Source organism: Danio rerio, chromosome 6 (genome assembly GCF_052040795.2).
Source record: "Danio rerio strain M-AB ecotype USA chromosome 6, GRCz13ab, whole genome shotgun sequence".
NCBI lineage: Eukaryota > Metazoa > Chordata > Actinopteri > Cypriniformes > Danionidae > Danio > Danio rerio.
The window spans coordinates 50275058-50301550 of record NC_141026.1 but is presented as its reverse complement, the minus strand read 5'-3'; the positions used below and the strand labels follow the sequence as shown (position 1 = coordinate 50301550).

Below are 26493 nucleotides of genomic sequence, written 5' to 3'. Positions count from 1 at the left end.
TAATATTCAGAAGTCATTATAGTTAGCATGAGATTCCCGCATTTTTCATTCATTAATTCATTTTCTTTTTGGCTTAGTTTCTTTAATAATCTGGGGTCGCCACAGCGGAATGAACTGCCAACTTATCCAGCACGTTTTTACGCAGCGGATGCTCTTCCGGCTGCAATCCATCTCAGGGAAACATCCATACCCACTCATACACTACGGACAATTTATCCTACCCAATTCACCTATACCGCATGTCTTTGGATTGTGGGGTAAACAGGAGCAACCGGAGGAAACCCACACAAACGCAGGGAGAACATGCAAACTCCACACAGAAACGCCAACTGACCCAGCCGAGGCTCGAACCAGTGACCTTCTTGCTGTGAGGCGACAGCACTACCTACTGAGCCACTGCGTTGCCATTAAACAGTAAACAAGAATAACCTGTAATATGTCTCGTATACAGTATGAAGTGACACTTTTAGGTACACTACTTGTTACTTTAATTTCCCAAACAGTAATTTTCGGGCAAAAGTATTAGTATCAAATCAGTATCTCCAATACTCGTCTTAATTTTACTTGGTATCGTATCGGATAGGAAACCAGTGGTATCTCACATCATTAGAGCGTAGTGAATGTGAGTGTAAAAAAATTATTTGTTGGACTATCTTATTTCCTTAAATATTAAAAGAAAAACTCCACGATGATGTTATAAAGGTATTCAGAAATAGGAAGAAAACAGAGTGTAAGCCAGAGAGAATAATGTCAAATTTACTATCCTGTCCAATAGACGCTGCATTAGAAACACCTCGCACAAGCCGTAATCCGTTGTTTGTAATTTGAAGCAAAGATGATATAATGCATGCAGTACATATAGACATATAAATGTTCATATGTTTTTAAAAAAAGTCTTAAATATTAAAAACATTCAAGGATTTAAGAAGCTGATGACTGTTAAATGTGTCATAACAGGCTTGTGAAAAGGGTCCATTGTTATTATTGTAATATTTAATAATATTGTGATAATTATGATTTGGGAAATCATACCGCTCCGGATAACTCGAAACAGTGACCACTAGTCTCTCCTCCATCTTTATAAGTCCCAGTAGTCAACAGAAACCCCGCCTTTGCTTTAATTTGATTGGACAATGAAAGCTTAGAGTTGACTTTTTTTAAACTGCAGGCGCACAGAGCGCAACAGCAAAAACGTAAGGCATAGCATTTGGTGAAAACGTTTGCAAAACGCTCACGGGCATCACGGCCAATAGTAAATCATTCAAACAAGATGCCTCTCATCGCAAAAAGCGTTTATAGTTAAACAGGAAAAAAGTATCCAACACAACAACACCAGGATGTTGAGCAGCATGAATACTCTGGAGTTAGGAAGAGCAGAGCTGGTACAGATGTATTAGCACCTGTAGCATCACTCGTGAAAGACTCTGAGGGTTTCACACACCAGTTGAAAAGCACAACTGCATTGCGGCACAGCTGATGAAGTGTGTCCGTCCATGGCAAATATAAAGCAATGTGACGTGCCACAGAAACTAAAGAAACTGTTCATCTCTCTCGTTCATTTTGAACAAATCATTAATGTGACTTCAGATTGATGAGTCCTCTTAAGGGGTGATTCGTTCATTTGCGCATGCGCACATTTGTGTAGTTGGAGTAGAAGATTAGTTCATTTTTCAAGTCTTCTATTGGGATTGAGTCATTTGTTTATTACGTAAAAGACAGAAGCCATTCATATGTAGTTGGAGCCGGAAAAAGATTTGATTCGTTTATTTCTTGAATCTTCTGTTTTGAGTTGTCTTTTTACATGCTGTCACGAGATAAACAAACTACTTCAAAACCCAAAGACTCGAATGCTGAACTAATCATGGGTCCTTTTGGCTCAGACTGTGTGCATTGGTTAAGCTTAAATGAGACTGTCAGTGTCACATGAACAAACGACTCGAATTTGAAGACCTGTCAGAAGAGGTGAGCTGACATAATCCTAGCTATAAGATCAGATAAACAATGAATGATCATTTTCTCTTTCTTATACTGTAGCATTCTAGTTATGACGTGTTTGTAGTGCAATCAACATTTGGGCTACTTGTAGATGAGTTTGGAAGCAACTCGTAACATTTTATTAATATTTTGGCAAATTGAATGAAACGCATCAAAAAAAGATTTGTTCATCTCACTGAACGAGACTCAGTTCAGAGTCAGTAAAATGATTCGAACTTCCCATTACTATTGTTTAGCAGTGCTAAAGCAGCACAACACACTTAAAACCCTGCTTACTTCTGTGCAGTGATGTCGGAGTGTTTGAAAACAGTGTATACCCTCACTCAGCCTTTTCCAAATTAATTTGCCTTCAAACAAAGACTTAACTTAAATTGCCCTTAACTTAAAGTCACTTATAAGTGATTCAAAATAACGCTTAAAAACAGAAACCTGCTGTTTGTTTGTGATGCTCACATCGCCTTAGTGCAGTCCAAGAAGAGGAATGCAGAAGATAATATCTGTGCAGCCTTCCATAGAGCTTCACCACACACACACACAAAACATGATCTGAGAGAACAGATGCTGAGTTTTATTACCATGCTAACATGATGAGATGAACCAGTGACACAACAATAAAGTTTAAAGCTGATACTAGGCAAAGGAAATGTTCGTAATAAAGTTTGACATGTTTGTGTAGAGAACAAACAACAGAATAAAAGAAAAAAACAAGGCTCGGTCAGAGACCCAGAGTGTTGTGTTTGTACTGACGCAGATGATATGCTTGAAAAGGGAAGTTGTCTTGCTCACTGTCTGGCTGATTCTGAGTAATAATTCATACTATAAAATACAAATAAATAGTTTTATATTTGTCAGGGTCATCAGCCATCCAGGCCTGTGCAGATCGCTAATGGACTACAAATCTGCTGGTATATGGACTACAAGTTTCAGTCATGCACCACACACACACACCTGTTCCAGATAACGATTAATTACACTCACACATACCTGTGAGCTGCTCAAAGACTGATTAGGTGGACTTTAAATACAGCGCGTGCACACACACACACCTCAGTGCTGAGTCTTGTAAACAGTTTTGTAAACATTACGACGTGTTTTCCTTTTCTTGCTTTGCCGTGTTTTTGACCCTCGCCTTGTTTGTTTATGTTGTCTGCTGCCAGTACTGACCTATCGCCTGAGTATTTGACTACGACTATGGATTTGCTCTAATATCCCTAACATGTCTCTTATCTAGCAAAATGATCAGTCACTTTAATGCCGTGTTTACACTAGACGTGGCAATTGCGGGTAAATCGAGATATTCACCCGTAAATAAACGTGTGAACATTTTGAGTATACTTGCTTCAGTCACGCATCAAATTCACTTCACAACAGACACAGATTCGCATGATGGGCAGGGCCTCTATCTGCCCGATGACTCTAGCTTCGTTGCTAATTGGCTAATATGGATTTTATTGAGAGAATAGCTGTGTCAATGTGCTTTATGAAGGCTGAAAAACAGCACTGATTCATTTGGAGCCGTGTCTGAGTCTACTAGATCCATTCAGAGGTGCACCCAGCTCTGTGAGTTCATAAACTCCTCAAGAAACTATACCTGGATGATTTCAGCAGTGCTTCTGACTGAGCGGAGCTCAGTTTAATGAACTGTTGTCAGTGTCGGCAGGAGGATTTATCCCGGAACACCAACAACAGGCGCTACGTCATAATTCTGCCTCCACAAGAGCAAGCTAATGATTGGTTAACACAGCACAAATGTACACTGAAGTTCAGATTTTCGAACTCGAGTGATTCGCACAAAACATGCAATACTTGCGTCGATCGCGGAAAACGCTCAACTCGCAACACTTCATTTGCGCAAGACGCATAATATGTGCCACCTCATTCACGCGTAGCGTAGCGCACCGCACCGCACTGCAGGATGTATATTCATACCTTTGCATTGGCTTAACATGTAAATCACTCTTCCGCGTCTGGTGTGAACGTAGCATAAAAAGAAATATACATTTTTTAACCATAAACGCTTTGTCTGGCTCTGTGCGGCAACTTTTCAAAGTGTGAACATTACAAAAGAGGTGGTCCTGAATTAAACCTTTTTTAAAGCTAACTATTCCTTTAATATGTTTTTCGTGAGATTATAATGTTACTAAATAATTGCTACATTTTTCAATAGCATGGTGATTTACATGGCACTCAAAAATGGTGTTAAAAAGATCGTTAAATGTAGCAGAATTGATTAGGTAATTTGTTGAGTTGATCTGTCTCTCTGTGGTGCACAAATGTTTAATTCGTCCTGCTGTGTTTGGAAACTTGGTGTCCACCAGGAGTGTGGGATGAGGACCAGAAACACTGCTGGAATGTAGCAGGAGTCTCAAAGGATAAATAAATAAATAAATAAATAAAAATCAAACAGTAAGGAGTTTAATGAAAACGCAAGGTAAAATGAGATCCAGCCCACTCTAATTATATCCTAATGAATGTTGTAGTGAAAACAATGCAAGAATGCGGCTTAACAGCAAATGGAAAACATTAAATCTCCAACAGAAAGGTTTAAACGAGGTTTAAATGATGGAAGTTTTACAAAGGCTTCAGATATCTTCATAAATGTATAGCCTTTGCTTGTGTTAACTGAGTAAACTGAGCCGTGCTGCAAATGAACTGTATACAGAGGTTCCTCATGGTTTAATATATTATCAGGATGTTAGCATTAATGTGCTTGCGTGCATGATAGAGCTATGAGCCAGACACGCATCTGGATTTCATTGAGTGATACAGCTATAATGTCTCTCTGGGGTATCTAGTCTGCTGTGGGAAGAGTTAAAACTGTTTGACAGACCGTCAATAGACTATTATAGAGACAAATCATTACTTTAATACTGATAATTGTTGAGTTAAGCCTGTATAGACAATATGAAAACCAGAGACAAACCCAATTTAAAGAATATATATTAAAGGGACAGTTTACATTAAAAAAAAACTTTTAAAAACTTTTATGAGTTTCTTTAACTTTCTGTTAAGCAAAAAATAAGATATTTCGCACAGTAAGAACAAAAATACTATGGAAGTCAATGGCTGTTTTCTCCAACATTCTTCAGCATATCTTCCTTCATGCTTAACAGAAGAAAGAAACTTGATTGGAACAGGTGGGCGATGAATAATTGCTGACAAAATTTAAATTTTTAGGTGAACTATTTATTATGGTGGCTTGAGAAAGACAACATACTGTTATACTACATCAGCTTATTCTTCATCTTCCGTCTTCTTCTTCTTAGACTATTAACTCACACCACCAATCCGCTAATCGCTGATGACCTTTCAACTTACTAGCCACACCCTAGCAACCACTTACGGCACCCTAGCAACTGTCCCATACTTCCATTATTAAAAGCTGCTATTGACTTTACCTTGGACATACTGATAACAAACCAATCCATACTAACAACATACTGATCCATATTAGCAACATGCTAACTCATACTAAATTCATCCAAATAACTTGCTAGTTTATACTAAAACATGCTAGCAACATGCTAATTAATACTAGAACCATGCTAATAACATGCTAATTTATACAAGAAACATGCTAGCAACATGTTAATTCATACTATAACCATGCTAATTTATGTTAGAAACTGCCTAGCAATTAATAAGAACACCTTAGCAACTGCTTAGGAACCCCCTAGCAACGCCTTAGCAATCGTCTAGCAACCACTCAGAACACCCTATACCTTTGCAATGACCTAGAACACCTTAGCAACCACCTAGCAATGTCTTAGCAACCACTCAGAACACCCTAGGAACCACCGAGCAACACCTTAGCAACTGCCAAGCAACATCTTAGCAACCACATAAAACACCATAGCAGTGCCTTAGCAATTTCTCAGAACATTACCTAGTAACAGCATAGGAAAACCTTAACAACTTCCTGGAAAACCCTAGGAACCACCTAGCAACGCCTTACTACCCGCCTAGGAAGAAACATGCTAATCCATACTAGAAACATGCTTACCTATATGTAGTTATAACTGTTTTAAACTTCTTGAACTAGATCAATTATTTAAACTTTAAAGCTACTTCAAACTTTCAGACTGGCCTTTTCTCAAGACACTATAAAGTTTGTCTATGAACTTTACTTTTCTAGTTTAATATAAGATAAGATATTACTTTGAACAGGATATTCATGAGTATAGAACATGATTAAATGTTTAATATGTTGACTAGTATGAGATATATCTAGGCCATTACTAAATGTATTCAGGACAATCTGGGCTTGTTTATGTAGTTCTTTGAGATGCTCCAGGTCAAATTTAAGTGTCTCAGTTCAGTGTGTATGATGGGAAGCATCCGAAAAATACCAAGATAAACACACCACAAGACCATAAAAGCTGCCAGTCACACAGGGAGTTGCCTCCCTAATGGTGTAAACTGCGACTGATGTTTGATGTCTTGGGTCACAGCTGCTCAGATACACATGCAGCAGCAGCACTGTAAGTAGCTAAACATCTAAACATCTTGAACGGTTAAATAAGTCCAGATGCTCCTGAATGAATTGTACATGACACAGAAAAGACACAGGAATTTCAGAGATGCTCACATTAATTTTCTCTCTGCTTGTCCGCCTACATGGAGGACTTGGACATGAAGTGCAAAAGTCTTCTCAACCACTTTTATGGTTTATTTACAGCCCTTTCCATCCAAATTAAGAGCAGTATAATGACTGTCCCAAAATATAGCAGAACAAAATAACAATATGTGGGAATTTGGAATGACATGTGGTGACATAAATAACAACACAACCTTAACTGTTCCTTCCTTTAAAGCAGGGGTTCTTTTTCACTGCGTGGCCCACTTCTTTCTCCAATCAATTTTCATGTGAAAAGGAAAGTGTCGTGAGCCGTATGTCAGCACCCGAGGCCATGAACCAGAACACTAGATCTAAGATGTGCCTTATCTGAACAGGTAAATGAAAGTTACAATGTGCACATTAAGTCCTCCTTCTCAATGGTTATAACGAATAATTATTAATTTCACCTTTAATGGACAGGCTAGTGCAAAATACAGACAGGGAAGTGTGGGGAGCAGAAAGAGGGGAAGGATCGGCAAAGGACCTCGAGCCAAGATTCAAACTCGGGTCACCGTTAACACTTCAGTGCTATGAGTCAGCTCTAATCACTTGGCTATTGGCGCTGACTATGACCAATAATTATGTTTATCATAATAATAAACCTGTCCGATGTCAAGCATTCAATTAGTTATGCTTTGGAATGTAAACATTTGGTAATGTTTACATTATATCATATATTGAACTGTACCAAAACCATGACCTACCACCGAGAATTGAACCGAACCTCGAGTCTGTATTGCACTACTAACTGACATTCATAGTAGGAAAAAAAATACTATGGAAGTCAATGACTACATTTACATGGACATCAGTAATCTAATTATTTGCCTTAATCTGAGTAAGACAGTATTATAATAATTAATAATTCTCAGCATAATCATTTTCCGGCATCACGGTGGCGCAGTGGGTAGCACGATCGCCTTACAGCAAGAAGGTTGCTGGTTTGAGCCTCGGTAGGGTCAGATGGCATTTCATTGTGGAATTTGCATGTTCTTCCTGTGTTTGCGTGGTTTTCCTCCGGGTGCTCCGGTTTCCCCCATAAGTCCAAAGACATGCAGTATAGGTGAATTGGGTAAGCTGAAATTGTCTGCAGTGTATGTGTGTTAATGAGTGTGTTTTTATGTTTCCCAGTGATGGTAGGGCATCCGCTGCGTAAAACATATGCTGGATAAGTTGGCGGTTCATTCCAGTCTGGCAACCTCAGATTAATAAAGGGACTAAGCCGAAAAGAAAATTAATGAATGTATCATTTCCCAGTCGCACCAAAAATGTGCTCTCTAGCTGGAAGCCATTCTCATCTTTTTTTCATCAAACTCCTTACAACTGCTGTCCTGACGCAAAATGTAGCGAAAATACTATGAAACAGTAATAGTTTGATTAAGGTGTTTAAATGTGTGTACTGCACTTCAATAATGCGACTAAAATAGGCATACTTCACATGACTTACTTCAATTTCTGTTTCAAGAGTTCCCACTTAGATATGCTTGGCGTTTATAGCAGGTTTGGCATGCTGTCCTGGGAGCAGGGCCAGCGCGTCCATAGAGGCAACATAGGCGGCAGCCTAGGGTGGCAGAATAGATAGGGCGGCGTCCCCCACTCTACCCTCACCACCTGCGCCCTCAGTTATATCCCTGACTAGGAGAGGGCGGTGTCCGCGAGACTACCCTCACCACCTGCGCCCTCAGTTCGTGTCTAGGGCGGCAGGATAGAGAGGGTGGCGTCCATGACACAACCCTCACCACCCACGCCCTCAGTTATATTCGTGACAATAGAGAGGGCGGTGTCTGCGACACTACCCTTACCACTCGAGCCCTCAGTTATATCCGCGTCTAGTGCGATAGAATAGAGAGGGCGGCGTGCCTGACACTACCCTAACCACCCGCACCCTCTGTTATATCTGCGTCTAGGGCGGCAGAATAGAGATGGTTGGGGTTGAGGGCGGCGTGACCGTCCTTTGCCTAGAGCGGCAGTTCAGCTTGCTCCGGCCCTGCCCGGGAGAGAACCCTGAGCTCGGAAATACTTGAGCCCAAGGCTCCTGCCCAGTCAATAAGCATATACGAGGATCCGAGATCAGGTAGGTCTCGAGAGCTCCCCCTTAGAAAAGGGAGGAAAAGCAGAAGATGGGGTGGAAGGGGGGATTCTTCCAAAACGAAGTTAGAGTAGGGAGAAAACGATTCATTTATAGTAAGTTGGATCACTCTGATTGGATTATTACTGATTACAGATACGAAGCCAGTTGTGCTCAATCATATCACATGCTCCTCTCGAAATCAGTTTGTGAAACTTCACTTAGTTCAATTATAACTTTCGTCAGCTTAACATAATCAAAAATGACCGTTTATATGGTAGACTCTTAATAACTGTCTTAATCGTATTAAAATCTGAGTATTGGTGTCCATGTAAATGTACCCAATGACAGAGATTTGCAGCATAAGTAAACAATGACAAAATTTTAATGTTTAGTGTGAACTGTCTCTTTAAACAACTTCTTTTGTGCTTTTTACATATTCAGTGATGGCTTTAGTATGCAATATTGCTGTCGTGCACATCATGGTATTGTAAAACGAGCATAATAGGAACCCTTTAATAACCAAAAGTAGCACAGTATGCCTATGCTACCATAGATGGCTGCTTACAAAGAAACTATAGAAACACTATTGTCAGCAGTGAAAAGACTGAACAAACCTTGAGTGCCTGTATGACAAAGTCTCTGGCCTCCAGCTCTCCTTCAAGAACACTGAAGAGCAGCAGCACATCTCTCTTACTCAGAGCCTCCACATTCAGCCTCGGCTCCTGGAAAAAAAAAAGAGAACAAATAATGCAAAGCAAATGAGTGGATGAAAAAATAAACTTCAACGCAATCAGGAATACTACTGACCATTTTAGCAATGGTCTGAAGCAAACTGAAGCAAAGCTATTTCAAAATTTAGAATAAACTGTTTGGAATACATGCAGTCAAAAAAAATAACATCCAAGCCTGCCTTTCCTTGCCATCTGCAGACCAAATGAGTGCATGAGTCTGCTGCGTTCTCAATGTGCTACAATGTGTTGCTTATTCAGTGCACAGTATAATTAAATAAACACTGCAAACCCACAGTAAACAGATGCACTTAATCTTTTTTTGGTATTCACTACAAGACAAAAGTCTTGTCGCCTATCCAAGTTTTAGGAACAAGAAATAATAATGTGACTTCTAGTTGATCATTAGGTGTCAGTAGTGGCTAAGAAAGGCAAATGCCTCTAGATTACGCTAATTTGACCAAAATAAAATATGATCATGCCCTGATTTTTAATTATTTCATTAGGACACTTAAGCCTGGTTTATTCTTCTGCGTCAAGTGACCGGCAGGAAACGCGCGTGGCTGTGCATTTATACTTCTGCGCTGTCTCTGTTGGTCTGCATTAACACTTCCGAAACGCTAGTTGGCAGTGAGGTGTTAATGTTCCTCTGTGTCGAGTTTCTTCTCTGCTTTTTTGCTTTTCCTGAACACTTCCGGGATGTACAAGTGGCTCAAACTCGCTCATTTTGAGGCAGGAACCGGTGGACGTGCAACAACTTTAACTATGAGGTAAACACAAAACAAAACTTTCCATCCGGAGCCATTCGCGCGGCTCTCGGTCCCGCCCAGACTCGTCAGCGCTACCAAGCCGACCAATCACAGAGCTTACGCTACGCGTCGTTGCGACGTGTAGTTACATTTTTTGAGAGGTGCACGTCATTGATGGCCACGGCGAAGGGCTATGCGTCAGCGCCGTAGCATACGCCCGCGTTTGACGCAGAAGTATAAATCAGCCTTTAGGTCTGACTTTGCTTAGACAAAAGTCTTTTCACTTAACAGAAATAATCTACAGGATAGAAAAAATATAGTCATGGTGCAGTGGACACAATTAATATTCTGTATGACTCCCATAGGCTTGGAGGACTGCATCCATATATCTCTGCTATGACTCAAATAACTTCTTCGGATTTATTGCCAATGCCTCTTCCATCATACCCCAGACATGCTCAATAGTGTTCATGTCTGGTGGCTGAGCTGGCCAGTCCTGGAGTACCTTGATCTTTGCTTTCAGGAACTAGATGTGGAGGCTGAAGTATGAGAAGGAGCGCTATCCTGCTGAAGAATTTGCCCTCTCCTATGGTTTGTAATGTAATGGGCAGCACAAATGTCTTGATACCTCAGGCTGTTGTCGTTGCCATCCACTCTGCAGATCTCTCACACGTCCAAACACTGAATGTAACCCCAAACCATGATTTTTTTCTTCACAGAACTTCTATGTGATTTCTATGAATCTTGGGTCATGCAGGTTCCAACAGGTCTTCTGCAGTATATATGATGATTGGGATGCAGTTCAATAGAAGATACATCAGAAAAATCTACCTTCTGCCACTTTTCCAAATGATCAATTAGAAGTCATGTTATTATTTGTTGTTCTGGGATTGACGACAAGACTTTTGATTGGTATATTGTACGACAAGTGCTTCGGTATAGATGAGGCAGGCAAATGTTTTTATTACCACTGCACACACATGAAAACCAATTCCAGGAATATTTCTCACATACACACACGAAAGTATTTTACATTTGTTAAGATGTATCTTATGTTCAACAAACTTTTGTATTGCGTGAAATATTACACTCTAAATGATGCAGGGTCGATATAATCTTGAGTCAAATATGGAAAAAACCCAGCCTTTGGGTTAAAAGAGTCATTTTAACTGAATTGACAAAAATAACATTAAATTTGTCTATATTTTGGTTACAACAACCAAGCATTTTAGAGTGAAAAATGTAGAGTTTAAAAATGACTTATTATGCCCCTTTTCACAAGCTGTATAATAAGTCTCTAAAGTGTGTATGTGAAGTTTCAGATAAACCAAAAAAATAACACACAAAACTACACACTACTTTTATAGCTCTTTGAATCTGCCCCTTTTATACTTTGATCGTAAAGGCAAATTTATACTTCTGCGTCAAGTGCACACTTATAGTCTGGCACAGCCTTTGTGCAGTCGCTTATGCTGAAGCTAACACTGACGCGCACCTCATGAAAAATGTAAATGACGTGTAGCGCAAGCTCTGTGATTGGTCAGCTTGGTAGCTGTGACAAATGTGGGCGGTGGTGATGGCTGCGAGATAGTTTACAAGTGTCGAGTCCTGTGAAGAAGCTCCAGATTGAAACTTTTGTTTTTTTGTTTACTACAGCTGTGCAGTTCAGGGAAAACATCTAATAATTTTTCTGACAGATATTGAGATTTGATTTGCAATGTAATTTTTGTAGTAATAATCTGTAAGCCATGGCAACAATTCTGCGACATTTCTTAAAAAATGACCTGTTTTTGTTCAGCGTATGTGACTTTGAAACCAAAACATTCCCATATTACCGATGTCCTGTTTTTCATTAATATTAATTTGTCTATTAATGTAAGCAGCAGACGCCATCATTCCAATTGTCCACACTTTCCTGTTTTTGTGGGCGCTCCGCATAGTTCGGTTGCGCAATTCTGATTGGGCAGAATGAAAGTGTGCTCACTCAATTGGCTAGTAAGTCTGTCACACACAGACGAGTCATGCATTTGCTCTGGGAAGGGAAAATTAAATAATACATATAAATTTCATATCACAGCCTCTTGCGATTAGCTAATCGCAATGTTTCAAATTGCAATTGCGATTCCTTTTCGATTAATCGCACAGTCCTAGTGTTTACCTTATGATTAAAGTTGATGCATGTCTGCCAGTTCCCGCCTCTGAATGAGTGAGTTTTAGCTAATTGCACATTTAAGGTAGCGTTTAGAAAAAACAAAACACCCACGAAGAAACTCCACACAGCCGACTGCCAGCTAGCACTTTCGAAGTGTTATTGCAGAGCAACACAAATAGCTCATAGAAGTATAATTGCATGACTACACACAAGGCAGGTGCCTTAAAGTACAAACCAACCTTAATTGTGCAGTTTTGGTGACTGTCACTTTAAATTCAAATGAGATCGTGCTCTTTTTTTTTTTTAAAAAAGGGCAGAGCTGCAAATGTCTTTGTGTCAGCATATAGTGGCAGATTTAAAAACAGGACTAACCTTCTATGATAATGACGGAGAGATTGTCACTAATGGGCGGGGCTTTTACCCTCTGATTTTAAGTGAGAATGTAAGGGTGCTTTCACACCTACACTTTTGTTTCGGAACGTATCTCGTTTGCCCAGTTAGCGCGGTTCGTTTGGCATATGTGAACAGGGCAATCGCGCTCTGTTCAGCGCCAAAGTAATCGCTCCGAGATCGCTTGAATGAGGTGGTCTCGGCTCGATTGAAATGAACCCTGGAGCGGTTCGATTGCAGTGAGAAAGTGATCCGATCCGAGCGCGGTTATATCACAATGTTTTATGGATATGTATAAGGCTTACGGCTATATGAAGAGAGGATTATGAGTAGGGCGGGAAGTTTCGCGAGTCTCCGGATGCCCGCAAACGAGTGATGATCTCCCGGTAATCTTGCGTCTCCCCCCCGATCCTCAAATAAGCTACGTCGCGCACCCTAACCCCTCCCCACCGGATCTCTTCTTAGACACGTCACGCGCGCGCACCCTGTCAATCACCACCAAACCACCACCTCTCCTGACAGCTTAGCAGGACGCTGCAAAATAAAGCCTGACACTCTGACCAATGTAAGGAGAGTTTACTCGCACGTGACTTGTTTTAGCTCTTTTGGTCCGAATAGAAACTTTGCAGTGTGAAAGCGAACCGCTCCAAGAGCAAAGAGCAACAATGTAACATTTGTAATCTCTGTTTCGGACCAACTGAATCGATTCACAGGTGTGAAAGCACCCTGAATCAAACTGTTTCCGCAGCATTCATTTTTTGTATCATAAATTAGAAGTTGGCTATATTCACACACTGTTGACACACAACTGTGTTTAAAAACTTTATAAAGTGGTTTTAGCTTAAAAGGTCCCCTTGAAAATATCACCATAGAAGATAATGACAGACAAAATAATACATTTTTAATGCTATATTCTTTTGTACATACATAGCACTAAACGGACAGCATCAATTAAAACCCAACACATTGCTAGGTCTCTCTCTGTCTCTGACCGGTTTGTTAGCAGCCATTTATGCCTCATCAAAGGCAATTTACTTCAAGCAAGCCCTCCTGGAGCAAACAAAGGGTTAACAGGCTTGTCCGAGAACATAATGGCTATACAGTAGATCAAAGCTGCGTTCTCTGTAACTCCCATTCTCATGTTGGCTTTCTTTCTGTGCAGTTCAGAGCAAAAGAAAAAGTCATTTTTTCCTTTTCATACTTATGAGTCAAAGTCTCTGTCATACATCAAAGCTAAAGCAAACCAATTTACTATTGATAGACAGTTAGAGACTTCTTGTTGGCAGAGTGAGATTGACTGAAATTCCTCTCTCAGGACTTGCTTCCAAATACTGAGTAATGTCACAAGGACAACCCTGAAAGCATCGGATTTCAGTTTTCTTATACTATAAATGCTTTGACCCTGCGCTGCAAGCCTCAACTGAAGTAATCTTCTGAAACTGAATCTTGATTTCTTTTGCTCTGACCCCACTTGCGTCTAATAGCACTGCATGTTGTGATTTTGTGTGGTTGCTAGCCTAACTTTCCACATCATGAAATCACGGAGGAGTCTCTGAGTGTTACATAATAAGCCCAGAGCCGGAAGACGTCCAGCTACTGTGCTGAAATCTGGAAGCTTGTCTTCCACGTCAGAGCTCTCATAAATCATATTACTGTACTATTGAGTGCACAAATTCAGATTCTCTCCTTCATCTTTGTTGTGTAACCTTTAGCTAGAGTGTATCCTTATTAATAGTAGTCAGGTTTCTTTTGATGTATTGTGCACCAATGGGAATTGCCTGAAAAGTGGATCTGAGGCCACGAGTATGCAAGAAAGCTTTCATGGTTTGTGGTTTACCCATTCAAACGGCGCTAATTTGAAGCGTGTTGTTGCGCAAAGCCTTACTTTATAGACATGCTAATTTCACAACTTTGTTCATCTTTTATAAAATCCTAAAAAAATCAGTTTAAAATTACTCTTTAAGATCTATAGAAGTGTAAAAATCAGAAATCAATCGGCTTTTTTCATACTTAAAAGTTTAGATCTTTTAGGTTTGGACCAAAAATAAAAATGATACTGTACATTTATGTCGTTAGCTTAGCATTCATTCTGCCATTTTTAACACTAAAAACCAACAAACCATATTGTCTTTATGATGTAACTTTTGCGACAGAACTTACTGAACAACCAAAACAATGCTGTTTGTAGTGCTAGCCTTGTTTGTTGTATTTGCATACATCCATTTTCTTTTTGGCTTGGTCCCTTTATTAATCTGGGGTCACCACAGCAGAATAAACCGCCAACTTATCCAGCATACGTTTTATGCAGCGGATGCCCTTCCAGCTGCAACCCATAATCTAAAACCTGACAGGTGGACAAATCTAAGCTTGTTTTTAATAAAACAAATATAAATATGCATATAATAAATAATACTGCCAATAATAATAACATTATAAAAAAGCAAATTGTCATGAATAAATTGAAAAAGCCCCCTGAGATGAAGAAGGCATGAAACTATGGTTTTTATATTTACGTAGGCTAGAAAATAATAATTTTTGTAATATTTTAACCCTTTAATTCTTTTTCATATGTAAATATATTTTTGTATTGCTTTACATCCTGTGTGTATTTAGCAGTGTTAATACAAGCGAGGCTAACCAACGCGCTCTGTGCTGGACTGTAGACCAGCTTTGATCTGGTCTATTGAACAGTCTATTATAGTTCCTTAAAATAGCAACGCACCAGGAATGCGTCTCAACACGCCCACCTTTTTTTTAGACTAGAACGCCTACGGCCCACATATGAGCGCAACAGCATTTGCTATTTAAACAGTGTGCTGCTAAACGTCAAAACGACTCTTGCGCCAAGCTGAAACTAGTAAACAACTATTGCGTCGCGCCTTGCGCTAGGTGTATGATAGGGCCCTGTGCCTCCAAAATACTGGTGGTGTCACTGTAGTCTGTAAACGGTATTATTGTCATTAATGGTTTTATCTACAATAGATAAATGTTGCATGTGAAAAAGACACTAAAATGCTCACACATTTGTGCAACAATAAACCTTTTTATTTTAATAGTCTGTAGAGCCCTTTAAGGTTGCAAAACTGTAGAATTCAAGCATTTCATGGTAGCCAATTGCACGTTTTCTAACACTTCAGTTTGAACGGCCATCTAAATTGGTTCATTTCTGTTCCTGTTAATATTTTTTAGTGACCGCAATAATCTCTTAAAAAGAACGAATCACAAAGTGAAACTTTGAATTGCTTTGGATTGTTGCCTGATAAGACTGAAAAAAAAAAAGATGAAAAACCCAAAATAGCAACAGGAAACATTAAAACAATTTCTGACCACTCCATATAGCCTATTTTTGTTGAAAAATAGCTCTTTTGTAACAAATTTCATTTGGTATAATTTGTATCTTTATTTTAAAGTATTTTTGTTGGTCAGTTATTTACAAAATAAACAAAAAAAAAAAGAAAAATGAACAAATTTTAGGTGAAGTGAGGTGCAAATAATTCTTTTTGGCCTGAAGGAAATTCATTCATTTTCTTTTCAGCTTAGTCCCTTAATTAATCCGGGGTCGCCACAGCGGAATGAACCACCAACTTCTCCAGCACATGTTTTACGCAGCGAATGCCCTTCCAGCTGCAACCCATCTCTGGGGAACATTCATACACACTCATACACTATGGACAATTTAGCCTACCCAATTCACCTGTTCCACATGTCTTTGGACTGCAGGGGGAAACCGGAGCACCCGGAGAAAACCCACGCGGACGCGGGGAGAACATGCAAACTCCACACAGAAACGTCAACTGATCCATCTGAGGCTTGAACCAGTGACCTTTTTGCTGTGAGGCAACAGCACTACCTACTGCACCACAGCATCGCCCCTGAAGGAAATTATGAATTAAATTCAAGTCGGCCTATTATAACATAAAATATAGTATCTCTGACAATTTTCTTTATAATTTCGGTTATGAATTATAGTATCGCAATACTACTTGGTATTGTGATACTACAGCTGGTATAGAATTGTAAGATTAATTAATGGTATCGCGACAACTCTACTATATAGTATGGAAGTATGCGATTTCGGACACAGCCATAGTTTTGCTTCTTGGTGGCATCTTCAGATGTCATGTCATGTTTTGGTTCATATTTAAGTCAAACCACATCATTCGAACAGTTGGTTCACTCATTTGCTGTGCAGATTCAAGCTACGGTCACACTAGAGCTGGGGTCACCAGCCTTTTTGAAACTGAGAGCTACTTCTTGGGTACCAATTATTGTGAAGGGCAACCAGTTTGATACACACTTCTTAAATAACATTTTTTCTTAATTTACTTTTAATTATATGTTGTTATTATTAATGATTAATGATATTCATCTTTGTGAAGACACTGATCATGTTAATGATTTCTCACAATAATGATTTAACAAGGTAAGAAACAGAAATATCAATATACAACACTTTATTTGTCTGAAATAGTTTTAGCTTTTTTTTATATATATATATATATACCCTAATGTCATTAACAAATTTTACACCAATGCAGGTGTGATTTAAAAAGAATAGCTTCAAAAAATACTAGATTCAGCTTACTGGTATGTGGTGCAATGGTGAGCTATTTTTAGAACAGGCCTGTGGGCAACTCATGTAATCCTTGTTGGCTACCTGGTGCTTGTGGGCACCATGTTGGTGACCCCTGCACTAGAGTTTGTGTGTGCGAAATTCGTTGTGCGGGGCTGCGAAAAGGGGCGGGAATAAACAAGATTATTAGGCATTAAAAAAGCGAGCGATAGCACTATATTTTAAATTTCTGTCCAGAGAGGTCATGTTTTGATCCGATGCGATTTCGCAGGTCAGAGTTCCCCAAGCTTGAACTTTGCACCGCAGCAAACTGCGAAACTCAATGCAATGACCCTGCGTTTCCGGTCTGATGTATTCGCGTGCGTATGAATGGAAGTCTATGGGAGGAAAAGCCCAGTGTGACCGCAGCTTTACACTTAATCAAGATTAAACACACTGACAGAGAAATAAAAATCATTTTAATCAAACAAAACCACATGTGTGTGAGCTGGACTCCCCTAAAGCTTAAAAATGAAACCTTCTAAGGTGATGATAAAAAAAGGTCAAAACATTGTTAGATCTCTTTATAAATCTACAAAAGCCTTCTTTCATGTGCACATGAGGATTAGCCAATGGTGTTCTTCATGGTTGACTAATTTGGCATTTCCTCTTTAACGATGCCCATGCCTTTTTGAATTAAAGGGTGCTACAGCATTCAGCGTCAGCCCCAAATGCTTCTTAAATTACCCAGCATTTCTCCCCGGAGCTAGACTGAAGCATTCAGTGTTTGGGTCCAAGCTCAGCCGACATGTCAGAGGGTAATTAATTTAATCCTCAAGCTGCTCGCGAGCTACAAAAACAGATGGCCCAATGTCAACTGCCTGTTGATGTGATCAGCTGTAGAGAGTATGAAGTGTAATATTTAATGTTTTTAAGCATATACAGTGCTCAGCATAAATAAGTGCACCCCTCACAAATATATCTTTTAAATATCATATTTTTATAGGAAGCTATACAATATTATAAGTGTGCATATACATTAGATTAGCCAGTACTGAAGTCATCTAACAAACTAACTTACGAAAGCAGTCCAAAACTAGCAAACCCAAATGTGTATGTTAGAGAAAAATATTTTTTTTAAAAAAAGGAATAATCAAGAGAATCAAAAAATTGAAAAATTTTGCTGAAATTTAGTGGGTTGTCATGTTTTTTGTAATGTTTTGCTTAAATTTAATTGTATTATCTTTCAATTTCTAAATATGTTAAGTGACTAAAATATGATTTGAATAAATATATCTGTTTAATAAATCTGTTTTGTTTAAATGCACCAAAATCTATTGCCTATATTCACTGAGAAATTGATAAAAATATTTATTTTCAAAATGGAGTGTACTCAATTATGCTAGGCACTTTATATGGTGTACTTCATATGGCAGTGACAAATTTACTAATCGATTTATTTTATGCATGCAAATATACTGTTATATACACTACTACGACTATATTTTGTATGGCAAGTTTGTGGTGTTAAATTATGTGTATGCAGTAGTATTAATTCATATATGACCTGCAACTTAAACTGTCACAGATCCTAAATTTGTTAGATTATGTTTTAAAAGTGTACACACTTGGCAGATTGTCAAATAAATAAATAAGTAAATAATAAAAGTTTAATGGTTTTTTATTGCGAATTTGATTTGACACATATCTTTATTCTTATCAAATTGTTTCAAATTCGAGATTGATATCACAAAAAAAAATTATATTTCAGTTTGTTAAAAAATCATTTTTAATATTCAAATAGGTTTATTTTAATAGTACATTTTTAAGATTTCTACTAAACTATAATTTGTACTCCACTTCATACAATTATGAAATTTAAATATGATATGACACAACATCTATCCAACCTAATGTCAGCTCATATGTTATATTTCTTGAATAAGTCAGAATATATTTGCTACTAAACTTTAAAAATCTATTATCTTTGATAAAAGATATGTTAAAACTTTAAATATTCAGAATCTAGCGTCAGTGTGCTATCTAGACTGCAGTTTTGGGCATCATATATATTCTGGCAGCTTTTTGTTTAGGCTTCATCTGACTCTGGAAGAAGAGAAAGATATATGATGCCTATAAACGATGCATGTCTGTGCTGTGGACAGTTCCTTACGTTTTGGGTCTTTAACAGTTATCCACATCAACGAAAATTGCAGCTGTTTTCCGTTTTATAACCGATGTCTCGACTAAGTTTTAGGGTTTACATTTTTCATATAACTTTACAGCTCATATAACTTAACAAACCCCGTTCATGGAGAGTTTGTGTGCGTTGCATTGATTGAGACTGGTTTAAACAGTTGCTGTCAAAACTGTCGGCGATTTAAAACTATAAAAACATTAACTATTAGTACAATCTGCATCTACTCCTGTCATATTAATCTTTTCTGCTGTGTATCCCAAACTATGAATGTTATAAAGAGCAGATTCTCACCGTTGTGGGTGCCATGCCAGGGTTGATCAGTTTCCAATATCGCTCATCGAGCAGCACCGTTGTTAAAAATCGGCTTCAGCGAAGTTCATCTGCTGTGCAGGAACGCAAACAGACACATTAAACAGCCAATAAGGTGGGAGTGTTTCAGGGGAAATTACCAATGAGAAACTAGAGCCAGACTGAGGAGGCGGGACTTAAAAAGTTCAGTTTCTGTAAGATTCTTTGTGCAGCGGTAAGACTTCAGAAAACACACTTTGTTGTTATCTTGACTTAAACATGGAGAGATTATGGCGGATTTTTGAGAGTACTTGTAGTATTAAAGTATCACCAACAAAACAACCACTATAAAATTGATCGTGAATGTGAAAAAAATGCAGACGAGATGGTTGTAACTTTGATGAAATACATGTGTGCCACCTAGTGGTGTTTTATTGTAATTCTAAGATTTGGGAACAATGACGTCAATTTGTATGCAAAAACCCAGAAGCGACACAGCATTTTAGCAGTTCCGGTTTCCTTGTCCCAAAGTCAAATGGGATGCTGCATTCTTCCTGATGGTCACGTGACCTTCACGCGTTTTAAATGGAAATTATTTAAACATTATACAGCACTCAAACAATGATTTATTGTTTCCCCCCTCTTCAAAATATATACTTTGCATAAAAACATTACAAATATACTAGATTTTAAAACGAATTTCAGCAAACAACCAACTCTTAATGTGTTTATTCCTTTATTTAGATGTTCATGGTAATGTTTACTTTCACCGTTTCATTTAGGGAAACTCCTGAGGTAAATAAGTGATATCTCTGAACTTTAATAATAAATGAATTTGAAACCTTACATAAATTTTTTTGCTCAAGTTGAAAGTCACAAGAAAGTTTACCATTTGTAACCTTGTATTTTACTGCATTATTTATACAGTACATGGTTGTGATGTTATTTTACATTATATATTTTTTAAAACCCTGTATCTGAATACTATTTGACTGCCCTGAAATCCATAAAACACTGTTTATCACACTTATCCGTCACTTACCTTTGCTCTTTTCTATATGCTTGTAATTTGTGTATTACAATTTACCTATAAATAACTTCCCTACAGAATTACCCCAATCAATTTAATTTAATAAATTCTTTCCAAATAGTCATTTTCAAGTTTTGTAGCAAACATGTTGCAATATTTATCGCAGAAAAACTAAATGTCAGATTTTTCCAATATCGTGCAGTTCTACTTTGCAATCAAATAGTGTGGTTATAGTGGAAGTCGATGAGACAAAAACCTAATGAAACCTAATGAAAGGCTAGTTAATTTGAACAGTACACAAGGGTTACAGGGACAGTTTACCCCAAAATAAAAATACAGTAATCATTTATTTATCCTTTTTTTTTTTCAAACTTGATAAAGTTTTATTGTTATGTTGAGCTCAAAGTAGTTCAGTTCATTTATGGTGAGCTCTGTAAGATGGCATGACGTTGATGGGTTTGTGTTTTTTTTTTTCTTAGCAGGTGTGTGTTTTATAGGGTGTTGATGTCCACCATGGTTTACCCTTATCACGAGGCTCTAGAGTGGATGATGCAGGATGATATCGTGCTGACTACAACACTAAAGCAGTGACACAGTGTTTGGAGACGGAACATGCTCAACTCCTCAACACCATGCTGGACTGCAGTCAACCAGAAATCCACACTGCTGCTGGAGGACATTGAGCTGGGCCTGGGAGGTAAAACAAGAGTGCAGGAGAAATCCACACTGCTGCTGGAGGACCTGGAGGACATTGAGCTGGGCCTGGGAGAAGCACTGGTGAAACAAGAGTGCAGGAGAAATCCAGACTGCTGCTGGTGAACCTGAAGGACATTGAGCTAGGCCTGGGGGAAGCACAGGTGAAACATACGCGCACAGAGCTCTCACTATTATGAAATTTGGAGGATGATTAATTCAGTAAGAAATAAGCGTGATTATGCAATTTTTCATAAAATTTAGCATTGGCAATAAATTGTCTATTTTGGGGCCCATCCATAAATCCAGAATACAGTTAGGTTCATAAATATTTGAATATTAACACAATTCTAACATTTTTGGCTCGATACACCAACACATGGATTTAAATTTAAACGAACAAGATGTTCTTTAACTGCAGACTGGCAGCTTTAATAGGAGGGTATTTACATCCAAATCAGGTAAACGCAGTAGGAATTACATCAGTTTGCATATGCCTCCCACTTTTTAAGGGACCAAATGTAATTGGGCAGAATAATTATCATAAACCAAACAACTGAGCTGATGTGTTCTTTGTGGGCCGTACTTGCACTGATTAATCTAAAAGCTGATGTGCTCTCTTGATCGGCCGGATGGCCGGGGGTGCTCTGATTGGTCAGGAGGTAGCTGTGTGCACTGTTTGGTCAAGTGCCTCACACCGTGCCCTCACAATTTCACAAAACATTCAACGCAACTTACTCATGTGTCGCAGAAATAGAAACAGTGTGTATAATCGAAATGTCACGTCATCGCGATGGTTAGCACAAAAACTACTTTTAACTCTGAAAAGACCAAGTGGTGCTCGCTGCAGAGCCATTCGAGGAGAGGTGAGCTCCAGAGAGGGGGAGCCTAAGCTTGAGCTCCACCTTTTTTGCACTTCTTCTACGAGTGATGTCACTGGGGGTAGGGTAAGGGGTGGGGTTGGTGTACGCATTAAAACAGCTTACAGGAGGAGGAGCGACAGCTCATGCTCCCCCTCTCTGGAGCCCACCTCCCCCCAAATGGCTCTGCAGCGAGCACCTGCGATTGCGTGTTGCGGTGCTGCGGTGCTGTATCGTGCAAAGTTAGGACACAGTGCTAGGGTGCTCTGATCGGTCAGTTTGCCTGTGTGCTCTGACTGGTCAGTTGGACCCTGGGTCCTTTGGTTGGTCAGGTTGCCGTACGTGCGCTGAATAATCTGAAAGCTGATGTGCTCTTTATAGGCCATACGTGCGCTAATTAATCTGAAAGCTGATGTGCTCTCTTGCTCTCTTTATTGATGACAATAGTCAGGAATGTTGGACCATTATTGCCTTTGTAGCATAAGTATAGGACAGAAACTAACCAGCCAGTAATGTGTAAATTGTGGAGAGGACAAAATAAAATAAAGTCAGTATTTTTTTAGTAAGTACCTTTTTATTTATTTATTTATTTTTATTCTTTCCATAATAAAAATATAATTGTAGAGCAACCCATGTTTTGTAGTTATTAATATTTATCTTTAATAGGTAGAACTGTCCGAGATATGAACAAAAGCAAGTGATGCATCAAAGTTTGATTTTAAAAAATCTTGAATGGTTATAAAAATCTTTAAAATCATTAAAATAATTTATTAAAATAATATAAATAGTTAGTTTAAAAATCTTGCACGATATTAATATGACATGACGTAGTTCTGGAAACTTCCTACCTCTCTGTTTATCTGTCTGACTTTACGCTGGCTTTCTATTGACTTCCCCTGTCATTTTAAAGAGCCTCGTCTGAGGTGAGCGTAGTCAGCGACGGTGCGCGATGCGGGACCAGGCAAAAGTATAAATCAGCCTTTAGATGTTTGTTTGTTTTTTTCCTGTAGTTAAATAATGCATCTAACCTGTCTTCAGTACTGTTCAATTTGAATACATTTATTTTGGCACTCATTTTGTGAATTTTTTTCTTTTTTTGCGTTTTCGATAGTGTTATAGGTCCTAAAATCTTAATGGTATTAAATTTGACATTAGAATCTTTGTAAAAACCCTGCTTCAGTGTAGTCTTAGTTCTTTGTGGCATACATTCAACAAGATTATAGAAATATTCCTCCGATTTTGGTCCATATTAACACGATAGCATCACACAGTTTGTCGGCTGCACATCCATGATGCGACTCTCTCGATCCACCACATCCCAAAGGTGCTCTATTGGATTGAGAACTGGTGACTTTGGAGGCCCTTTGAGTACATTGAACTCATTGTCATGTTCAAGAACACAGTCTAAGATGATTCACGCTTTATGACAGCGCATTATCCTGCTGGATGAAGATGATAGGTACACTGGGATCATAAAGGGATGGAGATGGACAGCAACAATACTCGGGTAGGCTGTGGCGTTGACGTGATGCTCAATTGGTACTAATGGGCCCAAAATGTGCCAAGAAAATATCCTCCACATCATTACACCACCACCACCAGCCTGCACCGTTAATCCAAGGCAGGGTGGATCCATGCTTTCATGTTGTTGACGCCAAGTTCTGACCCTACCATCCTAATGTTAAAGTAAAAATCAAGTCTCATCAGACGAGGCAATGTTTTCCCAATCTTCTATTGTCTAATTTTGGTGAGCCTTTGTGAATTGAAGCCTCAGTTTCATGTTCCTAGCTGACAGGAGTGGCGTGGACGTGGACGTGTTGTGTGTTCGGAGATGCTCTTCTACATATCTCAGTTGTAATGAGTGGTTCTTTGAGTTACTGTTGCCTTTCTATCAGTTCGAACCAGTTTGGCCATTCTCCTTTGACCTCTGTCATCAAAAAGGCATTTGTGCCCACAGAACTGCCGCTCACTGGATATTCTCTCTTTTCCGGACCATTCTCTGTAAACCCTAAAGATGGTTGAGCGTGTCTCTGAAATACTCCAAGCACCCCGTCTGGCACCAACAACTATGCCTCATTTAAAGTCACTTAAATCACCTTTCTTTCCCATTCTGATGCCATGTGATTGACTGAATAAAAATTTGCGTCAACGAGTAGTTGGGACAGGTCTACCTAATAAAATGGCCAGTGTAAATAACGTCATGCAAATTAGATATGGAATAAAGTAAATGCATTAAAGGAAAATTGGAAAAATAAGAAAAGGTATGTATAAAAAACAGACCAAAATCCTTCATTAAAAAATGTTATATTACAAATTTCATTCATCTGATAAATACAGGCATTTCACAAAGCATTGTACTAAAAAAAACACAATCCATCATCACAATCCTTTCTAGCAACATACAATGACAAATCCAGGCACGATTAAAACCAAACATAGCATCATTCCCAATATCCAAGACATGTACAGTTTAATGTGCATCTCCAAATCTGAGTCACACATTCAATAAGGCGCTGTTGACAGTTTTTTTTTATTATTATTTTTTTACTGGATCCCTTTCATGTATCGTTTGCAGGTTCAAAGTTGAATGTTTTGTTACTGTGCTTCTGTTATTCAAGTCTTCTCAATGTAAATGTGACAGTGAAATAGCACCAGTTTGTTGTGAATCAATTACAAATACTCACACACAGAAGTAAGAATAATTTACTTAAACATGTTATACTGTACAAAAAGCATCTGACATGTACAATAAGATGAAATCATACCTGAAAACGACAAATGTACATTCCCAGAGATATCTGGGCCGAAACGTGTGATCAAGTGTGTGATAAAATTAGCTGTTTGGACTGCGGTGAACATTTATATGAAGATTTCCTCTGAGCAGCGGTACTACTTGGTAAATCCTGTCAGAATTTAATGTCAAATCACTGATTAATAATGCCATCAAGTCACTATTTGTGCGGTTCTTCATAGGTAGTTGGGTCGATTTCTTTTCCAGCTGATGTCACATCAGGTCTTCTGTTTAGGAGGTGTGGATTTGGGCTTTAGCCCCAATATTTTTAAAGGTTTTTTTTGTTATTAGTTCTTAAAAAACTGTTGTAGTGCAGTTGGGAGCTGTAGTCGCGACATCAGAGGACACAAACACACACGTACTGCCTTTTCAAGGCTAGGAATCTTTCAGCATGTTTATGCGAGCGAATATCTTGAGGGCGGGTCCCAGTTTAATATTCATGGCACTCATTAGATGGTCTTCTTTCAGTAGCAGCAGCGCCTGTCCATCAATCTCCTGAGCACGAAACTCATCTGCAATCTCCTGGCAACCTAATTGTGGAGTCACACAAATGAAATGACCCTTAAATATCATTTTAGCAAAAAAAATTTAATAAAATCTTACCCCCTTGGCGGTTCATTCTGCTGTGGCGACCCCCTTTTTGGTTTAATTATCTATGAATATTCATCCATTTGTTTAGTTTCCTTTGGCTTTTTTCATCAGGGGTCACCACAGCAGAATGAACCGCCAACTTATCCAGCATATGTTTTATACAGCGGATGCCCTTCCAGTTGCAACCCATTACTGGGAAACACTCACACATACACTAAGGCCAATTTTGTTTATTCAATTCCCCTATAGCTCATGTCTTTGGACTGTGGGGGGAAACTGAAGCACTCGAAGGAATCTCAGGCCAACAAGGGGAGAACAATCTCCACACAGTAATGCCAACTGGCCCAGCCGGGACTCGAACCAACAACCTTCTTGCTGTGAGGTGACAGTGCTTACCACTGGGCCACCATGTTGTCCACTATTTATAATATATTTTAAAATTTAGTTTATTTATTGCTTAATAATTTTGTGGAAACTTATATATCTTGTTGTACGGTTGTGTCTTTAAAAACATTTCAAGTGTATTGCTTCATATAGGGTGCATTAGTGCCTGTCCACTCTTTTAGTGCTGTTTCCCCCCCAAAACTATACAACTTTGTCGGTGTTATAAGCCAGTAAACAAACAAACCAACTAACTACAAGGAGAATCATATTATAAACTATATATAAATTGGACAAGCGGCATGGTGGCTCAGTGGTGACGCTTCAAAGCAAGAAGATTGCTGGTTCAAGTCCCGGCTGGGCCAGTTGGTATTTCTGTGTGAAGTTTTGTATGTTCCCCCTGT

At 38.8% G+C, this 26493-nt stretch overlaps 2 protein-coding genes across 10 annotated transcripts in view; both read right to left on the bottom strand.

Annotated features, from left to right (window-relative positions):
* The window catches only part of cttnbp2nla (CTTNBP2 N-terminal like a), a 42130-nt gene extending 22293 nt beyond the window's left edge, over window positions 1-19837 (bottom strand). Inside the window, exons 1-2 of the mRNA XM_087257961.1 lie at window positions 19747-19837; window positions 9299-9406 (exon numbers count right to left, since the gene is read on the bottom strand). Coding sequence (XP_087114087.1) covers window positions 9299-9406; window positions 19747-19761 — 123 coding nt within the window. The 5' untranslated portion in view covers window positions 19762-19837. The remainder of the gene's footprint in view (window positions 1-9298; window positions 9407-19746) is intronic.
* A 4777-nt stretch (window positions 19838-24614) lies between these two features.
* Window positions 24615-26493, bottom strand: part of phc2b (polyhomeotic homolog 2b (Drosophila)) — a 61810-nt gene continuing 59931 nt past the window's right edge. For all 9 annotated transcript variants that reach the window (XM_087255298.1, XM_087255300.1, XM_087255299.1 and 6 more), the window contains 1 exon segment: window positions 24615-25647. In XM_087255298.1, coding sequence (XP_087111424.1) covers window positions 25493-25647 — 155 coding nt within the window. In that variant the 3' untranslated portion in view covers window positions 24615-25492.